At 37.6% G+C, this 12,283-nt stretch overlaps 1 protein-coding gene across 1 annotated transcript; it reads left to right on the top strand.

The window, feature by feature from the left end:
- Nucleotides 1-523: 523 nt before the first annotated feature.
- On the top strand, nucleotides 524-1,021 carry LOC114827297 (uncharacterized). Its single transcript, XM_029108940.1, has one exon. The coding sequence runs from the start codon at nucleotides 524-526 to the stop codon at nucleotides 1,019-1,021; it is 498 nt and encodes a 165-aa protein (XP_028964773.1).
- Nucleotides 1,022-12,283: the final 11,262 nt, after the last annotated feature.

Here is a 12,283-nt window from a genome sequence, read left to right as displayed (position 1 = left end):
AATTACATCATACAAAACTTTTAATTGCTAAAAAAGACTTCACGCTCAGTTTAAACGCACAGAACAGATGTTGATGGAAAATGCGCACCCATCAATGTGTTTGATCTTGTCACTATAGTCGTGTATACAAGTTAGAAAGTCTTATTTTATGACATAAAAAGTCTTTATTTATCTTACATTAGTTTCGGATTTTATTTTATTTTTTATTTTGTAATGGGAAGTAAGTCTACAAGTTGTAGAATTGGCAGATGAGTTATACAAAGAAATCAACCCGAACGGCTAATTTAACAAATATTGCGCCACACCAATGAGATCAGCCATGTTCATATCAATGAAAGAGATGGGAAACTGATTTGTCGAAATTAATATTAATTAAAGACCATAACTTGAGTTAGCTTGTGCTTAATTTCTTATAAATAGGATAGCAGGTTTGAACTAAGCATCACATTCACAGCAAGCAAATTAGATCATCAACAGAGAATAAAAAAGAGAGAGCATCCCAATCCCAACTACACTATACGATATGGCTCCACCTGTACTACCAAGCCCTTTTTTGCTGAAAGCAGATATCAACAACAAGTATTTGCGCTATCAACTTGATGCAGAAAGCGACCTTAATGAGATTGTCCAGTTTTCCGAGGACAATGAAAACAGCAGGTTCATAAAGTTCACCACCGAGAAGCCAAACAATGAGGACTACGCTGACAAGAATTACGTGCATATCAAATGCTCCTACAATGGTAACTACTTGAGAAGGGTGGACCAAAACAGGCTGTTGGTCCTGGCCGCAGCTGCTGACCGAAATGAAACCAAAGACAATTGGGCTTGCACATTGTTCAAGGTCGAGCCTGTCGGACCACCTGACAGCAACAACCTAATCACGCGCTGCCGATTACGTCACTTGCAAAGTGATCTCATAACCAGGCCGTTCATTGAAAACAGATTCGAATTACGCCTCAACCAAAAACAACCTGATGCTGGAGGGGTGGATATCTACTCAGTCTCCCAAGGCAGATGTTGATGATCAGTATGCATGATGTTTGTGGGTAACGTCTCTGGAAACCCTCACGAGACTTCACTCGTCCCATTTGGGTCACCTATGGGTTTAAAAGGCTTGTTGCATGTGCGAATTCAATCGTGTTCCCCGCGAAAGTGGCATTGGTTTTCATCACTACTTTTTTCCTTATTTTTAGTTTTTGAATTTCGCTGTAATCCGTGTGTTTATAGCAATAATAATAAATGTTGTGCTAGGATAGCACCAAACCCGTTGGAACCAACTCAAGCTAACCCACAGGAAATTTTATCAAATGAAAATGCAAGAACAAAATATAAAAGAACACCAAGATTTTAACGAGGTTCCTCAACAGTCAGTGTAACTGGAGTACGTCCTCGGAGCAGTAGGAGCTCACCCAATAATCCACTATCAACCAAATGGGAGTTTACAAAGTGTTGACAATCTCACAACCCAAAAGCCCAATACACCCAATAACTCTCACACACCAAAGAAACAAATAGAGAAAGAAATATAATGAATAATTTATTCTCTATACATATAGCTCAAAGCTATTACAACAACAACTACTTTGGTTGATGATTACTAATCAAATGAAGCAGCAGCTTCTTTTTCTGTTTGGGCTCTCTGCAACTCTCTTGCTCTCGGCAGCTCTCTTTCCTTTTTCTTCTGCTCTCTGTTTTCTTCTCTTAACCACACAAGCAGCAATTGCTGCTAAATAAATCCTTCAAGTCACCCCGTGACTTCCCACATGGGCCAAAGAAAAAATAATTCTCCAACATCATCATTTGTCATCATCACAAAGTAAGAAACAACATCATGATGTCTCCCCTTTTTTTTTTCTTTTTATTTGTTTAATACAAAAGGTGATGGCCACTTGGCCACAATTTAACAATCTCCACCTTGGCCAAGTTCCGAAAACGCCATGATAAGCCAACCAACACAATTAGCACACAACATCACTCCCGAACACTAGCAAGAGAACAACTCATGCCGAGCCAAATGCTCCAAAACTCCTACTGCTCAACGCCTTCTTTATATAGGCATAATGTGAGCCAAGTTCAAACAGTGAACAAACTTGGCTACACCAACAACCTTAGTCAACATATCAGCGGGGTTGTCTTTAGTTGGAATCTTCTGGAGAATGATTTCCCCTTCACCAACAATTTCACGAACAAAGTGATAACGCACATCTATGTGCTTGGTCCTCGCATGATGAACCTGATACTTAGCCAAATAAATGGCACTCTGACTATCACAATGTACCTCCACCTGCTTCTGATCAACCCCCAAATCTCTAATCAGCCCATGTATCCAAATGGCCTCCTTTATAGCTTCAGCAACTGCCATATATTCAGCCTCTGTAGTAGACAAGGCAACAGACGACTGCAAAATGGACCTCCAACAAACTGGTCCTTTAGCCATAGTAAACACATAGCCTGTAGTAGACTTCCTTCCATCCAGATCACCTGCATAATCTGAATCAACATAACCAACTGCAAAATGACCAATACCAGAGTCATCTCTCTCAAAGCATAAACCAACATCTCGAGTACCATGGAGATATCTCAATATCCACTTAGCTGCTTGCCAGTGCTCTTTACCTGGATTATGCATATATCGACTCACCATGCCAACTGCATGAGCAATATCCGGTCTAGAGCATACCATTGCATACATCAAACTACCAACCAAATTTGCATATGGTATATTTTTCATTTGCAGCTTCTCTTTATCAGTTTTAGGACACTGTAGAGAACTCAATTTAAAATGAGGAGCCAAAGGGGTACTAACCGGTTTGGTTGAATCATGAACTCCAAACTTCCGAATCAACTTCTCAAGGTATTGTCTTTGATTCAAACTGACCAAACCCTTCTCTCTATCTCTAGTGATCTCCATGCCAAGGATTTGCTTCACCAAGATCCTTCATCTCAAACTCATTCTTCATTTGTTTCTTCAATTTCTCAATCTCCTCAACATTCTTTGAGGCAATCAACATATCATCAACATATATCAATAAATAAATGAAAGACCCATCTTGCAACTTCTTGAAGTACACACAATGATCATATTGACTTCTAGAATAATTTTGGCCTCTCATAAATTTATCAAACCTCAAATACCATTGCCTTGGAGATTGCTTCAAGCCATAAAGCGATTTCTTCAATTTGCAAAACAAATTTTCCTTCCCTTTCACAATATACCCATCCGGTTGACACATATAGATCTCTTCATTCAAATCACCATGTAGGAAAGCCGTCTTCACATCAAGTTGCACAAGCTCAAGATCATATTGTGCAACAAGAGCTAACATAATACGAATTGAGGAGCGCTTCACAACTGGAGAAAATATTTCATTGTAGTCAATGCCCTCCTTTTGTGCATACCCTTTAGCAACTAATCTTGCTTTAAATCTCACATTGCTTTTCTCATCAGCATCTTCCTTCTTGGCATACACCCATTTGCAACCGATAGCTTTCTTGCCCTTAGGCAATTTAGCTAACTCCCAAGTCTTGTTCTTCAAGAGAGAATTCATTTCATCACCCATGGCATTGCACCACCTTTTCTTCTCCTCACTCTCAATAGCTTCCTCAAAATTGGATGGAATCTCATCAGTGATAATAGGAAGAGCAAAAGCAACATAGTCACTGTACCGAGCTGGCTTGGTAATTTGTCTTTTTCCTCTGTTCTTAGCAATAGACTCTTGAGGTGAAACTTGCTCTTCAACTTGAATAGAATCTTCAAGTTCAACTTCTTCAACATTCTCATGGTCTCCAACTTCTTCACTTGTAGTGGCTTCGACATCAGCGGAAATAGGATTTGAAGTATCAGAGGCAACTTTCTCAAGCTCCACCTGTTGGACATCTTTCACATTCTTCTCAGAGACTTTGTACATACTTTCTTCATCAAATGTCACATCTCTGCTGATTACAAGTTTTTTCATCTCTGGACACCACAACCTGTAACCTTTGACACCACTACTAAAACCAAGAAAGATAGCCTTTTTGGCTCTTGGATCAAGTTTATTTTCAGTTACATGAAAATAAGCAGGTGAACCAAAAATACGGATATAGTCATAATCAGAAGAAGGTTTTCCAGTCCATACCTCCATTGGTGTCTTACCCTGAACAGCAGCTGAGGGTAACCGGTTGATGATGTGACATGCATAATTAACTGCCTCTGCCCAAAATGACTTGCTTAAACCCGACTGAGACAACATACATCTAACCTTCTCAAGCAAGGTTCGATTCAATCTTTCTGCAACTCCATTTTGTTGTGGAGTTCCCCGAACACTGAAATGTCTCACAATTCCTTCCTCTTTGCAAACTTTAAAGAAAGGATCGGATGTGTATTCACCACCATTATCCGATCTCAAAATCTTAATCTTTCTCCCAGTCTGGTTCTCAACCATTTTCTTCCAACCCAAGAAAATGCTTAACAGCTCACTCTTGTGCTTCATAGTGTAGACCCAAGACCTTCTTGAATAATCATCAACAAAGGTCACGAACCAATGTCTACCACTCAAAGAGGGAGTCTTTGTAGGACCCCAAACATCCGAATGCACATAATCAAGAATGCCCTTCGTCTGATGTACAGCAGTACCAAACTTCACTCTAGTTTGCTTCCCCAAGACACAATGCTCACAGAAATCAAGCTTACAAGTCATGGCACCTTTTAGAAGACCTTGTTTCACAAGCCCTTGTAGAGCTTTCTCACCGGTACGGCCTAATCTCATATGCCACAATCTAGTAGTATCTGAATCAGATGTGCCCATATTTTCAGAGACTACAGATGCTTCACCTGTCACAGTGCTTCCCTGCAATAAATACAAATGGCCACATCTAGGAGCTTTCATCACAACATGTGCACCATAAGTAACTTTCAATGTCTGTCCATCTGAATGAAACCTGAAACCCTTGGATTCCAAAGTACCCAAAGAAATAAGATTTTTCTTCAAATTCGGTACATACCGAACACCTGTCAACTCTTTAACCATGCCATCATGCAACTTCAAACGAACTGTACCAATCCCTTTTGTTGTGCAAGGATTGTCATCTCCCATGAACACAACGCCACCATCAAACTCTTTCAAGCTTGAAAACCAATCCTTGTGAGGAGTCATATGATGAGTACAACCCGTATCCAACACCCACTTAGTAGCACAATCAAATGATGAGGAAGTGGTTAAAGCAAAATCAGAAAAATCTGTTTCAACCTCAGCAACATTAGCTTCAGAACTTTCTTTGCCTTTGTTCTTCAATTTAGGACAATCTTTCTTCCAATGGCCCTTATTACGACAAAAGGCACATTCATCCCTTTCCAAAGGTTTTCTACCTTTAGAGTTTCCTCTAGGTCGAGATTGTGATTTTTTCCTGCTAGAAGATGACCTCCTCTCCGATGATCTACCTCTAACAAATAAAGCTTCAGAGGTACTATCATGATTTTTATCTCTATGCCTCATTTCATAATTCATCAAGGCATTTGACACATCTTCAAATTTCACAGTTTTTTTACCATGCATAATAGTGGTAACAAAATGCTCATAAGAGTCCGGCAAGGAATTCAACAATATTAAGGCCTTATCTTCATCCTTAATATCCTCATCTAAATTTAACAAGTCGGCAATCAACTTATTAAAAGCATCAAGGTGTCTAATCATTTTTGTACCTTCTTTGTATTGGAAGCGGTAGAGTTTTTTCTTCAAGTGTAGCCGGTTCTCTGCACTCTTCGTCATATACTTGTCTTCCAATTTTTGCCACAACACACTTGCCAATGTCTCCCGCATCACAAAATACTTCTGAGTTTTTGCAAGGCACAACCGAATTGAAGAGCAAGCCCACAAATTTAATTTCTCCCATTCCGGCTTCGACATAGCTTCCGGCTTCTCTCCCAAAGCGGCAAGTAGATCTTGTTGAGCCAACACATCTTTGACCTCACATTGCCACATCCCGAAGTTGTTTGTGCCATCAAACTTTTCCACTTCGAACTTTGCATTTTGCACCGTAGTTCTTGCAAACCCGGAGGTGCTTCCAAAAGGATTCTCATCTTGCCCGTCTGACATCTTTGGCAACTAGACAGTACCCAAGAGCAACCAGTGCTCTGATACCAATTGTTGTGCTAGGATAGCACCAAACCCGTTGGAACCAACTCAAGCTAACCCACAGGAAATTTTATCAAATGAAAATGCAAGAACAAAATATAAAAGAACACCAAGATTTTAACGAGGTTCCTCAACAGTCAGTGTAACTGGAGTACGTCCTCGGAGCAGTAGGAGCTCACCCAATAATCCACTATCAACCAAATGGGAGTTTACAAAGTGTTGACAATCTCACAACCCAAAAGCCCAATACACCCAATAACTCTCACACACCAAAGAAACAAATAGAGAAAGAAATATAATGAATAATTTCTTCTCTATACATATAGCTCAAAACTATTACAACAACAACTACTTTGGTTGATGATTACTAATCAAATGAAGCAGCAGCTTCTTTTTCTGTTTGGGCTCTCTGCAACTCTCTTGCTCTCGGCAGCTCTCTTTCCTTTTTCTTCTGCTCTCTGTTTTCTTCTCTTAACCACACAAGCAGCAATTGCTGCTAAATAAATCCTTCAAGTCACCCCGTGACTTCCCACATGGGCCAAATAAAAAATAATTCTCCAACATCATCATTTGTCATTATCACAAAGTAAGAAACAACATCATGATGTCTCCCTTTTTTTTTTCTTTTTATTTGTTTAATACAAAAGGTGATGGCCACTTGGCCACAATTTAACAATAAACTCATGTCTTATCTTTGTGTTTGGATAAGTCATCTGCAAGTGTATGATTCACTAGCTTTTAGTGTAATCCGTGTGTTTGTTGCAATAATAATAAGGATTGGTAATTCAGTTGTCTAACTAATCTGCATGTTCAAAACCCAACTCAATTAGAATTTTCTGCTTTGTTTGAAAGTGGGGAGCTTAATGGATAGCAATGAAGTACCCGAGATATCTTTTTTATATATCTAAACCATAAATTTGGAATTAGGGATTGTTAGATATAACCAAACACAAAGTTTGAAAAATTCAAATTTCACTTAATCATTTTTTCAGAGGGACTCAAAGTTCGCGAGGGGAATTGACAACGGAGCTCGCAAGGGGAGAGTATTTGTTTTTGGCAGCAAACGGTAAAAACAGCGGTGAAAACCTCGGGAAAATTGTCCTTTTAAGTGTCGTTTTTTGCAGCGAAGAGCAGGTATCCGTTGTCTTTATAAATTCCTCCTTCCTGCATTTCTTCTCGGGTACAAAGAAAAAATCAATCCGATCAGCTATTTTAACAAATCTTGCGTCACACCAATGAGATCAGCCATGTTCGTATCAATGAAAGAAATGGGAAACTGATTGAGGAAATTAATATTAATTAAAGACCATAACTTGAGATAGCTTGTGCTTAATTTCTTAGAAATAGGATAGTAGGTTTGAACTGAGCATCACATTCAAAGCAAGCAAATTAAAGGAAAAAAATAAATAAATAAAGAGAGAGATCGTCCCAATCCCAGCTACACTATACAACATGGCTCAACCTGTACTACCAAACCCCTTTGTTCTGAAAGCCAATACTAAGATATTTGAAAGTGGTTTTAGTAGTTATTGAAGCCACAAATGTATTTGTAGTAGAATATTTAAACCAAAAGTTAAAAAATAAATGAAAAAATTGTAATGAGGTCCAAAACATTTCTCAAACGATGTTTCACCCTCAAGAATTATCAACATAAAGTTTTACATTAGTCTTCAGAAGCAACTTATCCAGATGTAGGTCTTATCAAACCAAGACAATTACATGATACAAAACTTTTAATTGCTAAAAAAGACTCGACGCTCAGTTTAAACGCACATAACAGATGTTGAAGGAACATGCGCACCCATCAATGTGTTTGATTTTGTCACTATAGTCTTGTATACAAGTTTGAAAGTCTTATTTTATGATATAAAAAGTCTTTATTTATCTTACATTAGTTTTGGATTTTATTTTATTTTTTAAAATTTTGAAATGGGAATTACGTCTACAAGTTGCAGAATTGGCAGAAGAGTTATACAAAGAAATCAACCCGAACAGCTAATTTAACAAATATTGCGCCATGTTCATATGAATGAAAGAGATGGGAAGCTGATTTGTCGAAATTAATATTAATTAAAGACCATAACTTGAGCTAGCTTGTGCTTAATTTCTTATAAATAGGATAGCAGGTTTATCATGAAATGATATTGAGAAGGCATTTGAGATTGCAGATAAGGTGGAGCTCGAGTATAGTTTTAGGATAAATTTCGGGTAGTTTGATTAGCACAGAGACCTCTTGCCATTGTCAGAAATGGAGCTGCTATAGTAATTCATTGATTCAATTATTTTTTTCTTTGATTTGGTCTTAGAAAAAAAAGAGGTCCGCAATGAATTTGAATGTAATTTTTCCTACACAACCTCCATTAAAAAGTAAACCTTGTTTTTACAATTGTACTCTTGCCTTGCAATCAATATATTTCAGTTTAGTTTGCTAAGTCTCGATCAGTGACAATTAGGGGTGGGTTCAAAAAACCGAAAACCGAAAAAAACCGAAAACCAAACCGAACCGAAACCGAAAAAACCGAACCGAACAAAAAAACCGAACCGAATTGAAAAAATGTCCCGAAATGTCCTGAAATGTCAATCTGAGAAAGCTGCGCGCAGGGCCTTAATTTCATTGCCACGGTCAAACGGCTAGGTAGAAAAATTTGGAATTTTGATATAATCATCTCGAAAGACTCACAAACATCCTCCAATTGGAATCACTCCAAAAATCATCCGTTTGGTTACTTTTTTCTCCAGATGAAGTCGAATGTCCTATGTTAGAAATATATAACAAAGTATCAAAATTCTACCAAAATAATTAATAAATTAATACTAAGATTAGGGTAAAATATATGGTAAATATTGACTCATCACTTTGCCATATTCCGGAGGTGGGGTAAGTTAGAGATATGAGTATTTGATGAGATCACATGTCGATCCTGGACGTATATCGGGATTGTGTGGTAACGCCGACAATACATATAAGGCTACTGTAGCTAACTATTGTTACAATAATGGTTTGGATCCACTATTACTTGTTTTACTAAAGAGGTGGTTGAACAAATTCTTAGCATTCCAATTAGTTTTGATGCTTTGACTGCCAAGTGTATCTGAAGTGGAATAAATGATGGTAATTTTTCAGTTAAATCTGCTTACTTTTGGGCCATTAGGCCTTGTGCTTTTCCGGCGATGGAATCTCATTTGGAAACTTCATATTCCTCCAAAGTTAAGAGTTTCTTATGGCTGCTCTATCTTGATAAGATCATTCAATAAGAATAAATTGGAGCTACGGTCAGCTCAATGTGTATTTCTTGGTTTTGCTCATGGATATAAAGGAGTTATTTGTTATGATATCAAGACTAGAAAGTTCATTCTGTCAAGGCATGTACTACATGATGAAGATGTATATCCGTTTAAACAAGTTTTGCCATCTAAGGATTCTACAGCTACATATAGGTGTTCTCAGACACCTGTTTTGATTCAGTTACAAGTTCCAAGTGCAAGAGTCCTGCCTCATACATAAATACAGCATGATTCACAAGCAGCTAGTTCTATACATATATCAGCAAATGATACTGGTTCACATCACAGTATTCCTGCAAATTGTGAAAGTATATATGTGGTTGGTTAATTGAATGTTTCTAGTTCGGACAATACACAAGTGATTCAACCTAGTGATCAAGATACAAATTCGACTGAAACCAATCTTCTATATGCATCTCCAAACTCTTCACATCATCACTCTCCTACACATCATCACTCTGGTACACAATCCTTGTTGCTTGTCCACTCTAAGTCACAACTTAAGGTAATCCTTCCTGATTTATCTCTATTTGATCTCATTTTACATACTACACCATTGACTCACTCAATGGTCCCTAGATTGAAGAGTGGAACAATTGAGGGACAAAATTATGCTGCTTTAGTAGCACAATGTCCTGAGCTTTGTTGTCTCCAAATCACTGATGAAGAACCTTTCACGGGTGGCTATTCCTTTCTTTCTGAGATCACTGATGCTTCAGAACCTAAGACATTTCGGAAAGCTCCTACTATTTCACAGTGGCAAAAGGCAATGCAGGAGAAATATGATTCACTTCGAGCACAAGGAACTTGGCTATTGGTTCCTGCACCTGAAGACAGAACAAAAAGTGAAGAAAAACTCTGATGGCAGTGTCTCCAGGTATAAAGCAAGGCTTGTAGCTCAAGGGTTCTCCCAAGAACATGGTATTGACTACTTGGACACATTTAGTCCTGTTGTCGGACATACTACTGTAAGGATTATTCTTTCTTTAGCTGCAATGAATCATTGGCCTCTTCGCCAATTAGATATCAAGAACGCTTTTCTACACGGGGATTTACAAAAAGAAGTTTATATGCAGGAACCATAAGGGTTTATTGATACATCATATCTTTCTCATGTTTGCAAATTGGTCAAGTCATTATATGGCTTGAAACAGGCTCCACGAGTGTGGAATTCGAAGTTTACAAGTTATTTGACAGTTATGGAGTTTCATGCATCAACTTCTGATACAAGTTTGTTTGTCAAGAAGGATGACTCTGATATCATTATCTTATTACTTTATGTTCATGATATCATCTTAACTGGTTCTAATCCTTTGAAGATCCAAAAAGTGATTCAATAATTATCTGAGGTATTCGAGTTAAAGGATATGGGACAACTTACATATTTTTTGGGTTTACAAGTTCAATATAAAGCAAATGGCAGTGTTTTTGTTAATCAGTCTAAGTATATCAAAGATCTCGTCCATAAAGCAGGTATGGAATCATGTAAACCAGCAACCACACCTTGTAAACCTCATTATCAAATGTTACACTCTGAGGGACAATTATTGACAGATCCAACCTTTTACATAAGTATTGTGGGATCTTTACAATATCTGACCTTTACTAGGCCTGATATTGCCTTTGCTGTAAACACAGTATGTCAGTTTATGTCCTCACCAACTGATGTTCATTTTGGCGTTGTTAAATGAATCATTCGTTATCTTCAAGAAACCATGAACATTGGTATTGCTTTTTCTGCAAACACAGTTTCAAAGCTTACTGCGTTTTCTGATTCTTATTGGGCTACAGACTTGAATACTCGTCAGTCTATCACTGGTTATGTCGTGTACTTGGGTAGTAATCCAATTTCTTGGCAATCGAAGAAACAAAACTCGGTATCCAGGAGTTCTACTGAGGCTGAATATAAAGCCTTAGCACATACTGCCGCAGATATAGCTTGGATTCGAAATATATTGAAGGATTTGAGTGTATTTTTGGATGCTCCACCAACGATTCACTGTGACAATATGTCCGCTATTGCCTTAAGTGCTAATCTGGTGTTTCATTCAAGAATTAAACACCTTAATACATACTACCATTTTGTACGAGAACGAGTGCATGAAGGCGATTTGGAGGTGTTGTATATCCCAACTGAGGAGCAAACTGCCGATGTTCTTACCAAAGGTCTTCACAGTCCTTCATTTGTCTAACATTTTTACAATCTCAAGCTAGAAAATCCCAGTTGAGATTGCGGGGGGATGTTGAAGATATATAGTGATTGACACATCATCATAAGTGCCATATCAGCTATTGGAGTTAGTTAGTTTGTTAAGAATTAGTTACACAGGTGGCTTAGCTGATAAGCTACATGTGCAGACTATATAAGAAGGAATCAGGGTTCTTTTGTGATGATCTTTTGTTCTTATGAAATAACAAAGCTTTCACTCATTTCTTTCTCTATTTCTCTCTCTATTCCTTTCGATCTTTCTCTCTGTATTTCTTCAATATTGCTTGCATACATTCATCTGTTAGTTCTTAGATGAATGTTATCAGTAACTATGTACAAGTTACAAAGTCTTATTTTATATGCTATAAAAAGTCTCTATTTATTTTATATGAGTTTTGAATTTTATTTATTTATTTTATAATGGGAATTATATGTACAAGTTCAGAATTGGCAGAAGAGTTATACAAAGAAAAATCAATCCGATCGCTATTTTAACAAATCTTGCGTCACACCAATGAGATCAGCCATGTTCGTATCAATGAAAGATATGGGAAACTGATTGAGGAAATTAATATTAATTAAAGTCCATAACTTGAGATAGCTTGTGCTTAATTTCTTAGAAATAGGATAGTAGGTTTGAACTGAGCATCACATTCAAAGCAAGCAAATTAAAGGA

This window comes from Malus domestica, chromosome 10 (assembly GCF_042453785.1).
Source record: "Malus domestica chromosome 10, GDT2T_hap1".
Taxonomy (NCBI): domain Eukaryota; kingdom Viridiplantae; phylum Streptophyta; class Magnoliopsida; order Rosales; family Rosaceae; genus Malus; species Malus domestica.
Note: the sequence above shows the minus strand (reverse complement) of the source record. Positions and strands in the feature narration are given on the sequence as shown.